The sequence below is a fragment of the Podarcis filfolensis genome, assembly GCF_964270895.1.
Source record: "Podarcis filfolensis genome assembly, chromosome: 12".
NCBI lineage: Eukaryota > Metazoa > Chordata > Lepidosauria > Squamata > Lacertidae > Podarcis > Podarcis filfolensis.
This window is the reverse complement of record NC_139614.1, coordinates 36,677,309-36,699,827: the sequence shown is the minus strand read 5'-3', so window position 1 is coordinate 36,699,827 and position 22,519 is coordinate 36,677,309. Positions and strand designations below refer to the sequence as shown.

General features: G+C 38.8%; 2 protein-coding genes across 17 annotated transcripts in view; one reads left to right on the top strand and one right to left on the bottom strand.

Moving 5' to 3' along the window:
* The window catches only part of PIP4K2A (phosphatidylinositol-5-phosphate 4-kinase type 2 alpha), a 177,861-nt gene that overhangs the window by 50,566 nt on the left and 104,776 nt on the right, over positions 1-22,519 (top strand). The gene's annotated exons all lie outside the window — the stretch shown is intronic.
* ARMC3 (armadillo repeat containing 3) overlaps positions 1-22,519 on the bottom strand; it is a 57,580-nt gene that overhangs the window by 22,960 nt on the left and 12,101 nt on the right. For 8 of the 12 annotated variants that reach the window (XM_083579456.1, XM_083579455.1, XM_083579460.1 and 5 more), the window contains 8 exons: positions 15,993-16,110; positions 13,268-13,393; positions 11,808-11,876; positions 11,411-11,586; positions 9,315-9,509; positions 7,742-7,925; positions 1,281-1,433; positions 1,057-1,162 (listed from right to left, as the gene is read on the bottom strand). In XM_083579456.1, the coding sequence (XP_083435582.1) occupies positions 1,057-1,162; positions 1,281-1,433; positions 7,742-7,925; positions 9,315-9,509; positions 11,411-11,586; positions 11,808-11,876; positions 13,268-13,393; positions 15,993-16,110 (1,127 nt within the window). The remainder of the gene's footprint in view (positions 1-1,056; positions 1,163-1,280; positions 1,434-7,741; positions 7,926-9,314; positions 9,510-11,410; positions 11,587-11,807; positions 11,877-13,267; positions 13,394-15,992; positions 16,111-22,519) is intronic. The other 4 variants (XM_083579463.1, XM_083579464.1, XM_083579466.1 and 1 more) reach the window with 3 other exon arrangements.

Sequence of the window (22,519 nt, the reverse complement as noted above, 5' to 3'; positions counted from 1 at the left end):
CTAAAAGGACTACCAAGTGGAAAGTTAGTACTGAATTGAACTTAATTCCCTAACTTTGTTATACACGGTTATGTGTATATGTACCATATATTACACTGATCAACACCCTAGTATGTATCCAATAGCTTCAATAGAAACAGTCTGCACTGTCAACAAGATTCCTTAACAACAGAAGATGAACATCAATAGTATCTTCCCTCATGCAGCAAAAATCTATTTAAGATAAAGTTAACCCATGCCAATGGTCTTCACCCTGTTTGGAGATCCCTGTGGATTTTTTAAAGACATTCAAGTTCAATCACACATTTAATGCAACATATCCCATTTTATTTTCTTATATTTATAGCCCACCTTCCTTCCATCATTGAATCCAAGGTGGCATACATGTGGTTCCCAGACAGTCACCTATCCTGGCACTGACTAGATGTGTACCTGCTAAGCTTCAGCAAAGTGATACCTTAGTATATATTCAAACCATATTGTGTAATTCTATGTAGACATAAATGTTTAGATATGGGGTTTGATCCAGACCTCTGTATGTGTCATGCCTGTGCACAGGGATTTCCCCTTATCCCTCGTCACATGTTCACAGCTGCATGTGCTACATGCCACACTTAGGTCATTTCAGGGAATGAGGACCTCACAATCTAGCCCACCAACTTTATTCAGCCAAAAAATGCTTCAATATTCACAGAAAGAGGAAATTCCTAAAGCACTGATCTTTAGGAGAGCTATAAAATGTTTCATGAACTCCCCCCTCCAATGTATTATTATTTTTAGCCTCGTTTTCTAAAAACTTCCCAAACATACATATTATTTCCAGGTTTCTTACAAAAACACCTAGCTGGTTTCACACACTACACTGGATTTGCATATAAATAGTAAAGAAAAATGATGGTAAAACTTTGACAATGGTGTATTCAGTGAATAGCACAGGAGCCAGGATGTAAAGCAAAATGGAGGTAACAGGACAATATGCCACCTAGAAATTTCACAGAGGTAAAATATACGTCCTGATAAATGTGTTCAACAATTCTTTATTCCTCTTGAGCTTACCTTGCATTGGCAGGGTGAGCTGTTGTCAGATTAACTAGAGCAGTAGCAGCAGCTTCCTTTACCTCTTCATTGTCGCTGCTTAGCAACTGAACTAGCTGGGGAATTCCTTTGGAAAAATAATAATAATTGTATGTATGCAGTCTCAAATTAGCCATGGCAAAACTGCAGATTGGTAAATATTTTCTTACGGATCATAAGTTCTACCTCCACCATAACCGATTTACCTAGAGTTCCAATGGTTTGTTTGCTAGCTAAATTCTCACACATAGCAGCGATTGCTTGAGAAGCAGCTATTTTAGTGCCATCGTTATCGGTTCCCAAAAGGGTGACTAGACATTTTTCAACTTCTTGTTCATTCAGGATTTTTCTGTTTTCAGCTGTGCATAAAGAAGAAGAAGAACAACAACAATAATAATAATAATCAGCAACATCAAATGTTAAATAGGAAGGGGAATGAAAGATCAAATTTTCATGCAGATTATGTCACTAGCAAAAACGTTTGTTTCCATTCAGCACAACATCAAAACACAGTGTATTAAAATGCACTTATAAAGTGTCATACCCTTAAGCTGCATACAGAACCTCACACTAACTTGGTTAAGTTTGCTAAAATATGGGAGTTTTTAAAGCAGGTCAAAAAGATGCATTTCACTTACCAGCAATAAGCACTTGAGCTAGTAACAACCAATTATGTTCCCTTTAAAAACAACAGCCCTGAAATGCAGAATCAGAACATGCATGCCCCGCTTCCTGGCAATATATCCTCACTAAGGGGTACTAATAGGAGCAATGTACATGAAAATTAAAGAAGTCAGTTTTCGAGTGGAGATGCTGTATATCTGACAGTTGCTGTATAAATCAAATTAGTGCATGGACTAGCTACCATAGGGTGGTAGTTTAAAAAGTGCATTATGCCTTTTTCACAGATTCATACACTCTTAATTCCTATCTAGACCAACAGGAAGAAGGCAGTGAATGCTCCCTGTTTCATCACTAGAGACAAAACACTGGGGTGAATGCTCCACAGTTTGACATCATTGCAATTCACATGTGGGTTTCACAGTGAGGACAAGACCACAGATTCCCCCATTCAGGGTCAGCTTGCAAGGGCTAGAGTGAAATGATTCAGAGTGTAATGTTGCAGCATAACAGTTTGCCTTTCCAGTATGAAATTAAAGTTTTATTGAATGCTGCAGCTCTGCACAAGGCAAAGGGAAGCAAGAAGTGGAAGTGTCCCCCTCACACACATAACATCATGCAGCTTATGAGAATTTATATAACCTAACTTATTCTTTTACCTTAATATGAGAAATATCCCCTCAATCCTAGAAGGTTTATCTTATAACCCTCGCTCCGTTTGGTTAGCTTTCAACAGCCATACAAAATTAGTGCACTAAAGGGACAGACAAATATACTCCAAATAAATATTATACTATGTGCCTCATAAAGCTGCCCAAAGCAAGAAAGCCCTTGTTGGCAGAGTTTTGTATATCTGAACTGCTCCCTTTCATGTTTATTCAAAGGAATACTTAAGCACTTACATAACCTTAAGCAGACAGCCGATCTGCTAAGTCCTATTGACAAGTAGCTAAAAGGATCAAGGCTTAGATTTAATTTTATACTTGTTCTATTTTGGAAATGGAGAAATGTCACCTAAAAGAGGTTTTATACCAAAAAATGAACCTTTCCTTCAGCTTAAATATATTTACTTTATATAGTGTGTTTAATAATAAAAGTTAAGGAAGTTCAACAGATTATTAAGTAGTCTGGTTACTTTTTTTAAAGTCCAAAATGTACATATTTATATTTGATTAACTGTTCAGAACATTCATAGCAAAAGCTAGACTAGAAATAAAAGGCATTAGAAATCTAGCTGCTCCACTTTCTCAATTTTGCACCTTAAAAGGTGCACCCTTTCATATGCGGTTTGGTGGAGGAGATGTTTTGTGTTTGTGTTTTTTGCTTGTTTGCTTTTGTTTTACAGGATTCAATAGGTTCTGGGAGAATTCTCAACAAAAGCAGACACAAGTTTTGCCACATCACTGACATGTAACTGCAAACACTCTAGAGATGGCATTAATTGGGATTACAAATTGGCTTGACACATAATGGACTTTGCCTCCGGCTTGATCCTTGCCAAACTTGTGTGTAATCCCTGGTAATGGTCTCTTGGGGGGGGGGCGTGCCTCCATACTTCAGTCATTTGTTTTTGATAAAGTGACTTCAATGTCCCTTAGTACCTGGAACAAAAGTGTTTATTATTCTATTTCCTAAAAAGCAGGAACAATCTTGTTTTAATAATAATAATAATAATAATAATAATAATAATAGTAATAGTAATAATAATGCTGCACACATTAGATATAAAACATATTTACATTCTGCATAAAGGGAAATAATGTTCGCTTTAATTGTTGAAAGAGAAAATGAAAACCATCAGAAAGACTAGAAATGCATTTCATATCCTATTACACGGGCAATGCAGCATTGGTTCTACTGATGTAGGTTACTAGAGAATAAGTCCCACTGAACATGGGGCATACATCAACACCAGTAGGAATGGACTCCACACCTCTTAATAATGGAATCATGTTGGAAGGACAAATTAATACCTTCCAACATTTCATAACTGAAAGTACAGTGGTACCTCGGGTTACATTCGCTTCAGGTTACATACACTTCAGGTTACAGACTCTACTAACCCAGAAATAGTGCTTCAGGTTAAGAACTTTGCTTCAGGATGAGAACAGAAATCGTGCTCCGGCAGAAATGCGGTGCAGTGGCAGCAGGAGGCCCCATTAGCTAAAGAGGTGCTTCAGGTTAAGAACAGTTTCAGGTTAAGAACAGACCTCCGGCAGTGGCGTAGCGTGGGGGGTGCAGGGGGGGCCAGCCGCACAGGGCGCAACATCTGGGGGGGGTGCGCTCGCACTCGCAGCTCTCTGCCCCTACTAAAATCCACGGGTTAGGGGACGCAAATTACTTGCCTTGCCCCGGGTGCTGACAACCCACGCTACCCCACTGACCTCCAGAACAATTTAAGTACTTAACCTGAGGTACCACTGTAGGCATCTTCTCTAATACCCCAGTTTTCATACCAAAGACCAATGTCTCAGGGCTCCCATCGCCACCTTTACATACTGTTGAAAGCTACACTTTATCTGTTGCTGCTCATTAACTGTGTAATACTTGCCCTCTGCTAGGGATATGGGAGAACTTTGATTCAGTTCACATCTAAAGGTGAAACAACCTGCTTTGCACTTTCCAAAACAATACAAAAACTGAAACATACCAATCCTTCTGCAGTTGCACTTCTCTGTTGCAGTTCTCCAGCCAATGAATATATTCAAAAATTCTATTGGTGTAATGTTTCCATAAAAACAATTTCACTGGTGAAAATAACCTTTAAAATGCTCTGTTTTAGGGGAACTATGTATATTTTTTGTATATACATATATAATACAATCATAATGTATATACAGATATGTATATTAACTCAGTGTACAGCAACTGTGAAAAGGGCAAATGTTATGCAAAGGATCAGGACAAAAGCTAACCAGAACAAAACTCCCAATGTCATAATTCTTTTATGCAAATCTGCTGTCCAAAAGCATGTGACATACTGGGTACAGTTCTGGCTGCCACAACTCAGTTGCACCCGTGCTAGTTTGTTGCAGACTAGGCAAAACAAAAGTTTTATACTTCAGACTATATTTATTTCATTCATAAAGAAAGGCTGCAAGAAGTTACATAGAGTTATATCCAGAGATACAGTATAATAGGTAGTAGTTCTTGACAGAAATCTATTACAGCCTATTGTGCAGCTCCTCTTATTTTTTAACAATGTCTGTGGGGTACAGCAAAGCAAAAGAAGACTAAGGAAGAGAGGCAGGTAATATATTTTCTTTTCCAAATGAATTTGAGAGCTGGGATATAATTATATATTGAAAGTACAGTTTAATAAATTGGGGGGGGGACTTACTGATTTATCTATTATCATATTATGTATTATCATAATTTGAATAATTATTATTCATGTTATTTATATCCTGATTATTTACCAATCAGCTGTCAAGCAGCTTACGTGATAAAGAACAAACAGGCTGCAACCTGTTTAAGAGTGAGTAAGCGCGGGTGGCGCTGTGGGTTAAACCATAGAGCTAAGGGCTTGCCAATCAGAAGATCGGCGGTTCGAATCCCGGCGACGGGGTGAACTCCCATTGCTCGGTCCCTGCTCCTGCCAACCTAGCAGTTTGAAAGCACGTCAAAGTGCAAGTAGATAAATAGGTACCGCGCCAGCAGGAAGGTAAATGTGCTCTGGTTCGCCAGAAGCGGCTTAGTCATGCTGGCCACATGACCCGGAAGCTGTACGCCGGCTCCCTCAGCCAATAAAGCGAGATGAGCACCGCAACCCCAGAGTCGGCCATGACTGGACCTAATGGTCAGGGGTCCCTTTACCCTTTACCTTTAAGCCCATTTTTTACTTTGTGAGACATATAGTACAATTCTAAGTATGATTCCTCAGAAATACATCTCAGTTGAGTTTAGTGGTGCTCAATCCCAAGTAAGTGCATAAGGGATTGCAGCCGTACCTCCAGATAAACAAAACATGCTTAGGATTGGCCTAGAATGTTTCAAAGGTAGCAAAGATAATGGAAAAGTTCTAAAACGATAAAACCAAAGAATTGTTCAAACCTCAAGAACAGGTATCTCAGCAACAACTAAGAAGCTGCTGGAATACAGTTCTTAATAAACATTCTCAATCAAGTTTCAAAAGGACAAAAGCTACTGGATCAGGCTGGCCTCCCTAGGAAGGGTGCTACCTAAGAACAGCATGAGAAGTCTTGGCCTTCCTCTTGGATTTTAACCACTTAAATAATGGAAGCAGAACCTGGAGGCAAGATTTCAAATTGATTATATAATAACTACCCTACTGATATTCTTTTTAAAAAATAAATGAATGTATTTTTACTGTCGTTATTTCTCCATTCACATGGTGAAAACAAGGAACTTTAAATCTATAACTGATTGACGTTCCCCTCAGTAGTACTGCTCAGGGTTACGTGGATCTTAAATGGACATTCTGTGTGATTAATCTTCATTGACATGTTATATATAATAAGGCCTGTTGGTATAATTTCTGTTTTTCCTATGGTTTCTTAAGTTCCTCTATATAACTCTTTTTAAAAAAATTATTACTGTTATTTTCATAAAATGTATATATCTCTTGATTATTTAACAAAACCCTCAAAGGGGTTTACAAAAAGATAAAACAAGAAAATTTTACAGCTATACATTAAAACATCTAAAAGTTAAATTACTTCAACTTTCTAAGCATCTGAGTAGGCTTTAACCTGACAAACTAGGAGACTATGGAAAAATACATAAAATATTAGAAAACAATTATCTAGCAAGAAATAAGGCACTTTTCTGCATTAGAAAATGTTTGAGACAAACGTACATAAATTAAAGTAATATTGCCAGAAATTCTAGAAGTAACTAATCACCCAGATATGGTGGAAACAAGAAGCATCTAAATCTGCCACATTTTACGTCACCAGAACCCCTTGAGGGATTCAGAACAATAAGAAGTACATTATTATTTATATTACTACATTTTGTCGTTTGGCACTGCAGTCCTTCGATTTCAGCTTTGCAAATCACTATACAGATGCTACTCTGAGACATAAACAGCACTGCCATGCTGAGTACAAGCTATGAGCATTCAGCCTGCTTGCTTCAAAATTCCATAATGAATTCAAAAGCAGCGAACTGTTTATATAAATAAATGATTACAGAATGAATAATTATAAAAAGTAAGATGAAGTGGCTAATCCACTGGGGACATTAATCTATATGTCATTTTGAAGGCTGCTATGCAAAAAAAAGTCTGCTCCCTAGCAGCCCAAGAGGGGAAATTCTAAGAATATGAGATGGAATTAATCCTGGAAATGAAAAATATTTGCCAAGTTGGTGGGGGGGACCCTTGAGATTACAGTTGTTTAATTAAATAAATAAATAAAAACAGGACTGAGACAACAAATCTTTTGTGAGGTATTTTTCTTACACACACGACGTATTTGATAGTGAATGGAGGGGTAAAATGTGACAGCAGTGCGGCATTTCATATTTCCATGAAAGATGTAGGGGGAAAAGGCTATGAAACAAGGCTCAAAGGCCTGGTCTTGGCTATACTTGGCTGTAATTCTATACAAGTCTACTCAAAAGTAATGTGCATTTGAATATACAAGCAGAGCAGTTCTACTGCAAGATGCACTCCTATACTGTACACACTTTCCTGGGAGTTAGCCCCACTGGGACTTCCAAGCTAATTTCCATAGGATAAAGCTGCATATTGCACATACAAAAAAAGAGAGCATTATTTAGTTTATTATTATATGCCTCATAATAAACAGAGATATAGTTGCTCTTAAGAAATAATCATAGTGGGTCAATAACACAAGGGAGATGGAGTGTGCCCACCCACCACTCCTAAATAAAACTTTATGCCAAGTAGCTGAACTAATTGGCAAAATCTGTGTCAAATAATCACAGTTAGTAAGAACTTTCTACAAGGCAGGACATCCCCCATCAACATGGTCCAATATTACCTTCAACCATAAAAATATATGCCACAAATATGCTCTAAGGCTTTCCATAAGAAATAAGTATTTTAGAAATGACATACGGTCGTAAGCTGCTTTAGCAATAGCCTTTGCTGCATTCTTCTGAAAATCGGTGAGAGTGGAAACTTCAGTGAAGGCAAGTAGTTTTCTGAGGCCCCCTGTCTCCTGAATCAATTGCATAGTATCCACATCCTCAAGACAATTTGCCACCACTCCGAGAGCTTCAACATGTAAATCATTAAATTCCTAAAAGTTAAACAAATACAAACATTAAATGTAAATCACTTTGAGGGTTTTTTTTTACAATCAAGTGGTATATAAATTTCATTAAATGAATAAATAAATAGTTTGCAAAATGCCATGTGTTTAATGTAATGCTTGATCACATTTATATTTTAGCACAAAATGTGTCAGTCATTGGAATTTTCTTTAAAAATTTGTTCACAGTTTCCATAATGCTATATAAATACACTGCCCAACTGTACAAAATGCCTTGTTGCAATCTATTTAAAGTAAGCCCTAACACAAGCTTTTTGTCTGAGGCCTATTCATATGTGCCAAAGAATTTGCAGGAAAGGGGCCTCGCTGCACACAACCTGCGTGGGTGTGGAGGCATTCCTCGTGCAACGGGCATACAGCACATGGTGGAAAGGGATTGAAAAAGCTGCTATCATCCTCTTTAGGACAATTAAAAAGACAAGCAAAATTATTCAGTTGACACCAATAGAATCTGAATACTTCTCTGCAGAAATACTGAAATTTTAAAATTTCCAATTGATATACAACTAATTAAGCCTTGTGATTTCTCATTGAGACAAATAAATGATGTATATCTTATCACAGAAACGGAAGGTTCTTACAAACCCAATCCCTGGTTAGCATTTGTATACTTTGAAACTAAACATTATTCTATACGCCAAATCTTTAGTAACATCAAATAAAATACTAGTGCAATAAGTATCCAACACATGTAAGTTATTTGTCCTGATCGCTGCCCCTGGGGATGCATCTGCCACTTCGGATTGCATGCACTGTGCTGGATAGTTGGTGGTTTTGGCTATATATTCAGCCAAATAAATGATTAACTCTGCCTTTGATGACAATGCCCAAAGCTAGTCATCTGTTTTGGACTGTTCACAACCACACATTCACTAGTAACCAGCACTGTCCACCCAGTCAATGGGGCTACCCTCTCTTTGGATTGAGGCCATTAAAAAATAGTTTACAGTTCCATGCAATTATTATGAATGAAGTAAGGATTTTCAGTACATGTTTTGCGTGAAAGAAGTTGCATTTTATTTACCGTACAGATTGTTAAAGTTCAGTTTAGAGTTGACCATATGTTTCTAGTAACGTTGAAATACTTAACTGAATAATCAATTACCCAGTAGATCCATCAGTTAAAAACAATTTGTTCTACTAAAAGTTTAACTAGCAAGATACTTAAATTAATAATTTTATAAGATGATACGTACAATGGCACATGTATGCATTATCTAAGTCACATAATGCTTTTTTCCTTCTAATACAACTGTGAGTTTATTCAGATTGAGTAACAATTAATGGCCTACAATTAATATGACTAACTAAGATTTCATCAAGCAAATGACAGCTCTATATTTAAGTAAAAGGTACCTTAGTTTCAAGGATCTTGAAAAGATGGTCTAATCCTTGATGTTCTCTTAGCATAACTCTGGTTTCTCTATCAATGGAAATAGTACCTAAGGTTTTGAGAGCTAACAACTGAATAATTGGATAGTCAGACTTCAAAAGATCCAACAAAGGAGGAATCACATTTAGTTCACGAACTGCAGCACGACTCTGAAAATCCTGTAGTTAAGTACCAAACAGAAATGGTTAGATGGAAAAACACAATAATGTATAATGTTGTGGTTTTGCAAGACGATTATCACAAATGCAATTAAATTATTTGTTATTTTGAAGCTGACAATTGTTAGGCTCCAAATATCACAAATTACACATTACACAGAACAATACTCAGCAATCCTAGTTTGCAGGGCTTCTTTTCAGCCGGAACTCACTGGAACTCAGTTCCAGCACCTCTCATGCAGGTTCCGGCACCTCTCAGGTAGGTGCCATTGCCATTCTAAGAGAATGAGAATGGAGAGTTCTGGCACCTCTTTTTCTTGAAAAATAGCACCAGTTTGTATATAATTTGAAGCATATTGCTTTCACGCCACATTTTAAAATACTTTTGAAGAAGAAACTGACCTTAAATTTTTTTAGTACATATGACTTTTACAAAAAGGATCACTCAAATTCAGTTTGATAATTTTATCTGCATGTGAAGGTCTCTGCACATTCACTGCTATTTTATTACTTATTAAATAACTGAATATTAAAAACTTTCTTGCAAAATATTCCAACCTTTTCTAGTAATAAAACCTTCCAAAAGAACGACTGCGTCCTAGGCAGTATAAAAATGGTATATAAAAAAAAGTTTTAAGTTTTTTAAAAAATAGCAGCTTATGCATGTTTCTGTGCAATTTCTATTATCAATCTAAGCAAGCACCAGGTGCAGTTGTCCAGATATATCTTACAACAAAGACAGCTAGATAGCAAAAGAAGGGAAACAGCAAAATGTGATTCAGAATAAAGACATGCTCTGATGCCCTAGAAAAGATTGAGCTGTGAATTGAATTCATTACCGAGTTGATTCACTTATAGCCCGATCCACAACACAGTTAAATTTGAGTGCTTGAACTTAAGCCAATTTGGTACCACTGAAGTCAATGGAACTAAATCCGCTTAAATCCTCGTGTTTCAGCTTCACTGGATTGTGGATCAAGCAATTAGACTCTGAAAAGAACTCCCATACACAAATGCACCATTCTTTTGCTAACCAGCATATGGTGACATTAACACTTGATTGTGAAAGTAACCAATTACAATAACCTTCCTTTCCTTATGAAAAGAAGCTGTCAAAAGCATTTACCAAGAGTTAAGAAGATGTGCAAAATCATGGTGTGTTATGCAAGAATAAGCCAGAACCCATTTCTGATTCCCTCCCTCTCCCCCAAACACAGACATTTTCACAACCCTCTCTGGAAGGGTCAAACCATTTTTTCCACACAATGAAGAGACAATGGATTTTATGCATTCTAGTCTTAAAAAATGATTTCCTTTATATGCATGCAAATGCAGTTTGTTCCAATTCATCCTAAGCACATTTAATTGGAAGCACATTCCACTGAAATCAATAGGACTTGCCATCAAGTAAATCAACCCAGAGCAAGAGAGATCCACAGAGTATTGTTCATGGATCTCATCTCCTACCCCTCCTCACCCCCATGTCAATTACAAAAGGGTATTTAAGAGTGTAAAACTCCTGCAAACAGAACCTGGATCTCCATTAATAGTGACAGCATTAATCATCCCTTGGGCAGGGATGGAGAAGTGGATGTCAGACTCCTTTATACCTCTTCTGCCTAACATGTGATCAGCATTGATAGAGATGACGGTGTTGAACACCTAATGGGGACACTTTAGAGGGGAGTTCCCCAAGTTCAACAGTTGGTAGACAGTGAATTCCTAGTTTATGGGATATGAGGAAGATGTATTGGAACGGGTTATTGGGAAAAAACTAGTGTAAATTTAAAGATAACCATACGCGAACCAATAATTAATTTTGAAGTACAAACTGAAGATGAGCATCACTTTATAATTAAACAATATATTCCTTTATACTTAAAACAGTGAAAAATAATCACCTGTACCATGTTATAGATGCATTCAACACAATTTTTCTTAACATCGGGATCAGGACTTCCTAGCAGGCTGATAAGCGGCTCTAGTCCACCTTGCTCAAATATTTGCACTTTACTGTTGTATTCTGCTGCCATGTGTACCAGACAAAGGCTGGCAAACTCATGGGTGACTACATCTTCTATGGCATAAAAATGAAATAGTGCAATTAGCCATTAACTAGCATAGTAAATACTCTCATTTGTTGATGGTTAGCAAAATGTCATTAGAAGCTATATGTAAACAGAAGCTCTTAATCCAGTCTCATCTCATTTTGCTATACACTTTTAAAAGAAAAATCCAAACCACAGTCCTTCAAAAAAATATTAAATGACAGAAGCACAAAGGAGTACTACAAATTACCTTCCGGTGCCAGGCGAGCTATAAATGCACTTGTAACATCTAGCTGTCTTAATGATTTTTTCACATCATCTACAATGAAGCAAATGTAGATATGAAGCAATATATTTAGTCAATATATTGAAAGAATACAGTGTGCAATTAGAACTGGCGATGTAATCTTAATATTACAGTTGTATTAAGTTCTACTAGGTAGTAGAAAATATATGGCTGCTGTATGAGTAACATCAAAGGTGGAGTGTACTTTGCTGGGAGTTGACAGGGAAATATATTAGGGGAAATTAGAAAACCAAAAAGCAAGCCACTTCCAAAAGAGATCTTTATATCCTTTTGTGCCAAACAACATCAGATACACAATAACAGTCAATTAAAGAATGAAAGAAAATGACAAACACTCCCACTCACTAATTTTGGCAACAATTTTGCAAAAGCTTTCATTCTAAACCTCTTTAAAACAGTTTTTGAATGTGCTGATCAATTTATTTTCATATTTAAGAACAGCCATAGTCCTCCGTCCTCCCCCAGTAGATTTGGGTACATTTATCAAAGTTATATTGAAATGCAATGTTCTAGTTTTGGTGATGATTTCAAAATGTTTGAAAGACACAAGCAGATTTGGACATATTTGAAACCAGCAGCCTCATACCCAGTGTTGTTCAGGAATTCTAAGAAACCAAGACATGTGAGCAGACCGTTTGAATGGCAATGCCCGTCAACTTGGGGGGGGGGCAGACCCCTCAAGCATTTAAGGGGGGCCAAAGGGACCACGACCCCTAGCAGTTGGCTCCTATGGTGCCACCTGACTTCCTAGGCCAGAATAATTATGGGTTGTTGTGGACATGATGTAGCTGAAATGGCTTGTAGTACCCTCCCCTGATCAGAACCCCTGGTCTATAGGGTTTTTGTTTCAAGCCCCATAGTGTCTGATGCAGGATTACAAAAGCTTTGAAGCGCACCTCTTTTGACAAAACAATGTGTGTCATTATTTGAGGTCAGGTCTGCACAACTGGTGACATGTCAAGTCAAATACAGAAGTCAAACATAGCCCATCCTTTGCATATTGCAACCTACCAGGTGCTTGACAACCACGCCTGCATTTGCAGTCTCAGGCAGGAAACAAAAAATATTTATTGAGCCCCTGGTGGGCTACCATATTTGACAGTGGTTGCAGTTGGATGGCTGAGTAACAAGCTGTTCAGGCCTCATCTATGCTGAATCTCCACTCTCAAGTACTAGATTATTGTTCTCTGTATAGGCCCTTCTTCCTTGCACGGAGACTTGGTGGATAGTGATGCTGCCTCCAGTATAGTTGTTGGGATTACTCCATCAGTGTGATGATATAGGAGCCCCAAGATTTCAGATGAATTATTCTACTGTCATTCTACTGGACTATTATGATTTCATCAGTTGCACTTAACTTATTTAATATTGCTAGCAAATATAATTGTGCATGATTCTCTTACTGTGAGAAGCCATCACCCCAACTACCATGGTGGCATTTCTGCGGACAATAGGGTCTTCATGTGTAACTAATTTAAATAAAGGTTCCAAGGCTCCAAGGTCAAGAAGAGTCAGCTTATTTTCTTCACCTAAAAAGCAAATAAGAACATAAGAGGAGCCTGCTGGGTCTGGCCACTGACCCACCTAGTTCAGCATCCTGATCTCACAGTAGCCAACCAGATGCCTATTGAAAGCCCATAAGCAGGACTTGAGCACATGAGCACTCTCTCCTGCTGTGGTTTCCAGCAAATGGTACTCAGGTGCATACTGCCTCCAGTTGTGGAGGCAGAGGATAGATATTATGACTAGTAGCCTCTGATAGTTTATACCCATGAAATGGTCCCTATTGTCAGTGGTCTTTACTGTCAACACAAGATGAATAATAATATTAACAAGTGGGACCTGCAGCAGTAATGTTTCAACACAGAGTGCTGCTGATCACAATTCCAGCCACTCTGTTCTATTTCCCCCCTCCCAGTTTTCTCCACCACGAGTCCCATCCAATCCATCTGAACAGTCAGCCGCATTCTGTGGCCAATCAGAATCTGCAGTCCTGATGTGGCTGTTTTGGGATCTCCCTTCCACAGGGTTTTTCTTTAAAATGTATTCCATATTTCAGCAAATTTGGGATCCCCATAGGTCTTCTGATACCTCCCCCGTCCCCCTTTTGTGAGTGAATGGTGCTATTTTGGTTACATGAACAATGGCATCCACAGTCTGAACACCAAAAATTAAAGGAATAGCATTAATATTCCATTAACAGGGATGGATGAATCAATCAATTTCCAGTCCATGCACTTTTTGCATGTGCTTACTCATAAATCTGCTCTATCTTGATTCAGTGGAGTAGCGTGGGTTACAAGCGCCCAGGGCAGGAAAGTATTGCACCCCTTAAGGCAAGTGTTGTGCCTCCATGTGGCGCTACTGCTCCAGACTGAACTGTGGAGCCTCAGTGGGACATTCGTGTGCGCCTCTTTGGTCTCGGGCACTACCACCACCATGACAAAAGTCTTGCTCTCCACCCACCTTCCCCACCAGCAAGGGACACTGTGCAGCTGAGATATGCAAGAGTCCGCCCTCTCCCAGCTCCTTCTCAGTGTGCTGCTCAGGTGAGGTGGGCGGGTGGGATGGGGAGCGCTTCTGGTCAGGGTGGCAGCTGCAGAGGCGTGCCCGTAATTTTTTTTCTGCACCAGGGCAATTGCCCAGCAGCTGCCCCCCCATGCTCCACCTCTGATCCAGTTTCCCCATTAATCTGTGAATTCGTTTTTTAAAATCCTTACAAATTTGTATTTCAGTACTACTTTAATACAAAGTCTTAAATGTATTTTTCTCTTAGAATGCATATTTCAAGATTCATTTCGATACATTTTTGAGCTGTGTTAGAACATTTAGGATGTCCAAAAGCAGGCAGATAACCCAAGCGCTGACTCTCTCATTAGCATGGGAGGTACAGATAAGTCAGTTCATGTTAACGTGAATTCAGGTCAAAATTCACAAAGATCAAAATATTCCAATGCTTCTAATAATAGTACTGGAGTCCTAGAGCACAAGATCTTCACTATATCATTATAAAGCTTTATCCTCCCACTTCAGCTTTTCTATCTTAAATCAAAGGGACATGGGTAGATTCTTACACACCCATGTACATGTGTGATTCAACAACAACAAAAGGTAAATATATGTTGTCTAGTGCTGACTTTGCTTATGGCTGCTTTTGAAAGTGAAGTTGCTTTCTTCACCGCACACAGAAACTAATGGGAAGATATTCTAGCACCTCAAAAACAGGAACAAAGCTTTGATGTTACAGCTGATTCAAACGGGCTTCTACTGTTCTCTCTTGAGACTAAAACAACTCAGAATATATGCGGTGAATAACAAGAAAAAGTGTTGTGTTTAAAATCCTGCTGCAGCTGAAGAGCTAACACAGGAGGTAGAAAGCATCTCACTTGCAGGGTTTTGTCTCAGCCAATTTTAAAGAAATGATCCCTCACATCCCTTCTACAGTGGTACAATCCCCTAAAACTTGTGTCAAAAGCAGATGTCTGGATCAGCTGTAAGTCTGATCTGGCTAAGTAATTCCCTCATCTTCATCCTGCAGAGGCTGCTCATGAGTCATGACTAGAGATGGACAAAAATCTCGCAGTTTTGTTTCACTCAGTTTCTTGTTTTTCCAAACACAATTTCAGTTCTCCACATTTCTACATCAGTTTGCAATTTAAAAAAGGGGTTCATGAAAATTCACCTGCTTTTTAAGTGCAAATTTATACGTACATTTTGTATGCATTTTTATATATAAATTTTGCAATCAATTTCCCCTCATGTTTTCACTTAAATATGCATTTTCATCCACACTTTCTCCTAATATACACATTTTTGTACACATGTGGGTGAAGAACTGCATTTCAAAATGTAGTGTGAATTTTGAAGGGTAGCTCTACTTTGGTTCACATATTGGTTTTGCAATCCAAACTGAAGCAAATTTCTATCTCATTTCTAGCCATGGCTCAGCTAATCAAGAGAGGAACCATATCACTGCACTCTGGATAGTATCTTGCATATACTTGTGACTTAAGAAATATTATGTAGCAGCAGCAATAATTATTAATGAAAATTTTTTGGTACCAATCAGATTTATTAATGAGAAGAAAGACAAGACATGTGGTTAGATTTGATAACTGAAACATTAACCTTTTGATGCAAATTTATAGATAGCTTCACATGCTTTAGACAAAACTTCCTCTTCGGGAGAACTGAGCATCAGCACCACAGTTGCGGCTTTCTTGCTTTCAACTGATAAAGGATCAAACTAGAAAGCAACATTATAAGATTATCAGCAAATGTGAAACATGCAGATCTTTAATGTCCATTCTGGAAATTTATCATGGATGATACAGAAATTAAACACTGGATATAATCTGATATTTCAAATTAGAATAGAAAGTCAGGATAGGGTTACTAACTCAAAGGCTTCTTTCAGTGGCTTGTTTCTTAGTTGCTTGGTTAGCAAGTCAGCAATTTAGAAAAGAGCCAAAATCACAATGGGGTTTGCCTGCAAATACTTTGAGCAGAAACATGTTGTTTTAAAATGATTGAGAAACTTCATTGGTCCAATTCACATGTAACTGTAAACCTTAAACCATGGCTTACACAGTGAACAAGCAGAAGGATGATGCTCATTTGGGCCCTTCCCTCTTCTCCCTGTGCTATGAGGGAATAAACCAGAGCACTGTCTTAGCATTATGCACAAATCAGCATTCACGGTTTGCTTCTATACAAGCAAATCAAAGGCGGAAGCCAAGGTTTGTTTTTGGCTTGCCACTTGTGGTTTGTTTGGAGGATTCAAACCATCAAATGAGCAGGTGTGTCTTTTTTGTTTTTTGTTTTTTAAGGCTTTCTCTGGAAAAGAGAGTGACATGTCAACAAATATATCAGAAACATACAAACTGAGTCAAAATTGTTTCCTCATCACTAATACAAGTTCCCTCTACGATAAAAATACTCCCCCTTGTAATTTATACATAGTTCACCATTAGCAATACCCCCCAAAAGTTCTTAAGCATCAAAATCCTTTAGGCTTTTTGTTGCTACTGAAAAGCAAAAAGTTGGATTCTTCTCAAACCTGGGAGTCCCCAGTCTTCATTTTGCCAAGTCTCCAAACTAATGAGTTTTCTTGATTTTCTTGTTTTATTTTTTTGTAGACCACTTTGAGGGGGGTTTTCTTTGTTTTGCAATTAAGCAATGTATAAATTTTATGAAATTAATGAATGAATGGCTGCTAAGACAAGGCTATGAGAATTCCATTTTGTGACACTAAGCTGCATCATAGAAAGAGATATTTGAGGCATTCTTTTTGTTTATTTAATTATCTGTAGCCATTCAGAACAGCCAGTAATAAAACATTTTATTTTGTCATCAGAAAGCACATAACAAATTCTGTTTTGTAACATCACATTCCTAAAGATCCCAAACCCTTACTATAGAGAAGTTATATAAACAATTTCCCAAATCAATAAAACAATTTCAAAAGCACCAACAAGCATCAACCTCACCCAGCAAAGCATGCATTTTCACTGATAGCTTTTGGTTCTCTTTTGTCTTAGGGTCGAATAAAGTTCCATATTGATAACAATTAACTGTTGTGAGCTGATAAAACTCAAGTCACATTTCCATTAAGATCAAACAAAGTGTCCAGCCATATTGCCTCTAAACAGGAAGTTGCAGAAGTTCCTCTTGCTGCTCTGCATCTAGTTTCCAGGCTAGGACAGTCTCCAGACCAACCACAAGTCACAAACAAAGAACAAACCTTGGTTGGGGCTTGCGGCTAGTATGGAGAGAGTTAAACCATGAGCCCTGAATTGGACATCATGCTAAACCAAACCATGCCCTTATTTCAGTGTGTTGCAGCATCAAACAAGGAGCAAAGTGGCCAAGATCTTCTCCCTGAGAGCCAGCACACTCATGTTTAGCTATGCTTTCCACCTCCCCAAAATTGGTTCCCCCAACTTCTAATTTTGTATCATGCTCTAGCCCTGGAGTGAGGAACCTTTTGCAGCTCAAAGACCACACTCCATTCCAAGGACCGCATACCAGCAGTGGGCATGACTAGAGGTAAAAATGGGCAGCACAATGGATGCAACTCTTACCTTTGTACAATAGTCTACATTCTAGCCATACAAACCGTAGACCATTCTACACACACACTCACACACATCACTCTGTCCTCCATCCAGGCAAACAAAAGACAATCTAACAGTTCCAATGACACATTTCGGCCTGGCAAAAGGACTCAGGGAAGAGTGCAGAGGAGGGCTGGCAAGGGATGTGACATGTGAAGGTGATGTGGTCTCAGAAGAGTCATGAGGACTAGATAGAAAGGCCTGGAGGGCGTCATGTTTCCTAGTGAGTGAAAAGGACAGGATGTTGGAAACTGGCTATATAACGTATAAAATTTAGTGATCTTGAAAAGGAAAAAGCTGACAATATGGTGCCGAATGGGATACTATGGGCTCTGGACAGACTTAAGGAGTACTTAGGTGAGATAACATTTATTGTTGATAGACTATAATCACATATAAACAGGGTAGTGAAGAATCCACAGATATGACCAAAGCGTGTGAACTCAATATAGCGTCCACAGATAATTTTCAACATGAATTACACTTTTGTCACTCCTGTGTTCTTGCTCAACCAGCTCTCAAGGTCCTACACAAAAGGGTTTGGAAAAGTATGAATGGAGATTATTGTAAACTGCTTAATGATGAACTCTGTTCAATGTGCAGGTGCAGTCGAAAAGCAAACAGGTTACTAGGGATACAAAACGGGCGAAAAAGAAAGGGAGTATAAAACCATACAATTCAAATGCATCTGGAATTTGTACACAATGCTGGTTATGTCAGCTCAGAAAGAATATTGTTAAATGGAAGTAAGGATATCAAGAGTGACAGCTTAGATTATTGAAAGTCTTCTGAAGAACTGCTATCTGAAGCTAAGTAACATTAGCTTCAACACCAGTATAGAAAATAATGTAATGACACCAATATATATGCAGGACAGAATCTATTATTTTTCCTTTTTTATGATACAAACAAAATGGAAATAAGCTATAAGTAGGGAAAGTAGCTAATTCATTTCCCTCACAGATGCAATTGAACAGTTGCAGAATCTTTTGCATCAGGATGCGTCAATGCCATGGAGACTCTTCGTCTCGGGGTCATGGGTTCAAGCCCCACAATGGACAAAAGATCCCTGCATTGCAAGGGGTTGGACTAGATGACCCTCGTGGTCCCTTCCAGCTCTACAATTCTGTGAATGAAATGAGCTGAATAACATTAAATGAAATCCACATCTGTATGGACTCTAGCAAGTACATTTTATCTTTAGCACATTTGTAGCTGCAACAGCGGCATGTAAGCAAACACTGGCCAGGTTCATAGGTAACACTAAACCAAGCTATGGCTTAGTATGAACAAGTAAGCATGCTGGTACACAAAGCAAAAACCTCAGCTGATTTGCTCCTCCTCCAGTCCTGCGACTGCACTATCCACAGTTTAACATTATGTGAACCTGGGCTCATTGTTTTCTTGCTCCAAACAAATCATGTTCTTGGCTTACCATTCACAGTTTGCCTGGAGCAAGACAAATCAGGTAACACTAAGCCAAACCATGCAGTGGTGGCGGTGGCAGAATTAGTGTAGGAGCAAAGGGCATGCAAGGCATGAGTACACTTCTTCATTCACTCTTAGCCTTGTTTTGGCTTAATGTTATGTGGGAATGAGTCCATAGAATCAGTATTAACATTTTAGAGGATCCTACGTGTGAGCTACTCCACCCTTTTTTTTCTTTTTTCTTTTTTGCTATGTGAAAAGGTAAAGTACATCACAAAAAATATAATTCAAAGACTTAATGTGTTAATATGGATGGGCCCTCAGTGCATAGAGCATATGCTTTCCATGCAAATGGTGACAGGTTCAATCCTTGGCACCTCCAGGCAGGACTGTGAAAGCCTCCTGTCTTTAACGCTGAAGAGCCTCTGCCAGTCACTGCAGATAGTATTGACCAAGACCAATAGTCTTGACTTGGGGTAAAGCAGCTCCCCGTGCCTTACAGAGGTTTATAGAAAGCAGCAGAGTATAAAATAATATTACCAGATAGCTTTCTGGGTTCTTGATTCTTCTACAATCCATGAGACTCTGATTGCCCTTGAATGGCTGTATAAATCTTAGGATTCAGACACCTGCCCTTTTCTTCCTATTAAACTTCCAGTGTCCTATGGCCAATGGCTAAACCAAAGTGGAGCCTGTTATGAATTTACTATATGCATTGGCAAATCCATACTGGCCCTCTAAGGTGGAGCTGGGTCCTGTGGTGGCGGCCGCTATTCACAACCACCAATTCTGCAAAGTCTCTTCCTCTTTCACAGCATTCCACACACGGCCAGCTACGCTAATTTCAACAGAAATTTTGCACATCTTCCCACACATGCCCCTTTAAACTAATAGAAGTTTTGTACACCATAAGTGCTTGGTGGATTGCTCTCATAATGTCAAATGGGAGATTTAAAAGATTTTCCATACATTATGAATAAAGCTGGTGAAATGTTGCAGCTCCCTTGTGGATCCAAAGCATTCTTTAGGCAACAGGAATGACTTAATTGTTTGATGCCAGGCAAGACTCCAAGAAGTTTTTGGCAACATCAGTTTGTTGTTCTGCTCACTGGAGAGCCAGCAAAGCACTCTCTCTAGAAAATAATCTGAGCAAAGCAATCTCTCTCTATACAGCTAAATGCATTCAAAGATAGTGACAGAATTTGGCCATAGATTGCATATTCTGCACTACTAACTATAGTGGATATTCTAGTCTATAGTGGATATTTTTAAATATATTTTAAAAATAGAATGGCCCTTCTTGTGCTGTCTTCACATAAGTTTGTATCTCAAAGGCCAGCTCTCCATGATGCCCGACCGGTCAAAGTACTGTCATGATTCAGCCATCTGGAAGCGATGCAAAATGTTCATTTCCATTTCTGACCTTTCTCAAACAGAGAGAGCTCTGCTATGAAATCCAGCTGTTCTGACCCTATTTAATAGATTGCTTGAAACCAACATAGTTTGAGAAAGGGCAAATCCTTCTAAAAGCCTTTCATTCTTCAGTTTAAATCAAACATTTTGGAATGCTTTACATTCAAACAAAATTAGGCACTTTTATCATGCTCAATTAAAACAGTATCTTGGATCTGGACCAACTATTTTTTGCCAAGCCTACACCATGTCGGGTCCAGTCTACATTGTGGGAACAATTTTAAGAACATTAATATGGTTAAAAATGCCAGTCTTTCTAGTTCTTGGTTCAACAGTGCATCTAACAGACAGATACTATGCATGTATGCTCAGCTGCAAAAGCCAATGCCCTCAATGGGACTTATTCTCAAGTAAGTACTGTATACAGAGTATTGCATTCTAAGCCGCAATCCGAACAAATTTTATTTCTTAATAATAACATGAGAGCAATGAGCAAAACAGCAAAGTTTTTTTTTAAAAAAAAAGTCATAGAAGCCTTGGGTAGATTTGCTTGTACTGAAATAAGAGCAAGGTAAAATCAGTTCAGTTATTTAGGTTTTATGGAAATTTCTGTAAATATATTTTCGTTTAAATCTCACAGAAGACAAAGGTCTGGCTAAAACAAACAAAATGAGAGTATGAAACTATAGTGTATAGTGTTTGAAACTAATGACTCAAAACTCAAGACCTTGGGTGCATCCTGTTCATGTTTACTCAGAAATATGAGTAAACCACCCTGGTATAGGGCAGTATATAAATTCAATAAATAGTAAGTTCTAATGTGTTGAACTGAATTTGAGCAAGTGTGTACAGTGGTACCTCGGGTTAAGTACTTAATTCGTTCCGGAGGTCCATTCTTAACCTGAAAAGGTTCTTAACCTGAAGCACCACTTTAGCTAATGGGGCCTCCTGCTGCTGCTGCTGCGCCGCCGGAGCATGATTTCTGTTCTCATCCTGAAGCAAAGTTCTTAACCTGAAGCACTATTTCTGGGTTAGCGGAGTCTGTAACCTGAAGCGTATGTAACCTGAGGTACCACTGTAATGTAAACAGTTGAAGCCATCCTGGGAGATTTTGGAAGCAGTAGAGTCTCCTTATCCATACACTGGTAGAGCTTCATGCTCTGGCACCAGGGGTGGGGTGGGGTGCAGAGAGCAGGCGGGGACAGGGCTGGCGCGCGTCCCAGGGGTGGGGTGCGCTGCCCACAGGGGCGTGGCGCCCAGCGCGGGGGGGGGGCAGCCACGATGGCACCCTACTGGAATCGCGCTGCCAGGGGCAGTGCGCTTCCCCTGCACTCCTCTTCCTCCGCCAGTGTATCTATATCACTGTTCATTCTAGACCTTCTCAAGTTCTGATTAGTTCCAAGCCAGACTTCTGAATTGGCTGAGAACTTTATATAAACTTCATATGTCTGGGAAACAAACTCCCGACTAGGATGCAATTTAGCTGCCAGCCTTCGGTTCATACAAAAGTGAGATACCAACTGCCGTATAGGTTTTTAAGAGAGAGAGCAGGAAAGTCATCTCTTTGCAAAGTAAAGATGCCAGAATGCCAACTTTAGTTCCTTCACTCTGTATTCATGGATATTCCTGTTTTGTTTTATTTTATTTATTTACTTAATTTCTATACCACCTTTCATCTGAGGATCACAGGGCGGTTTA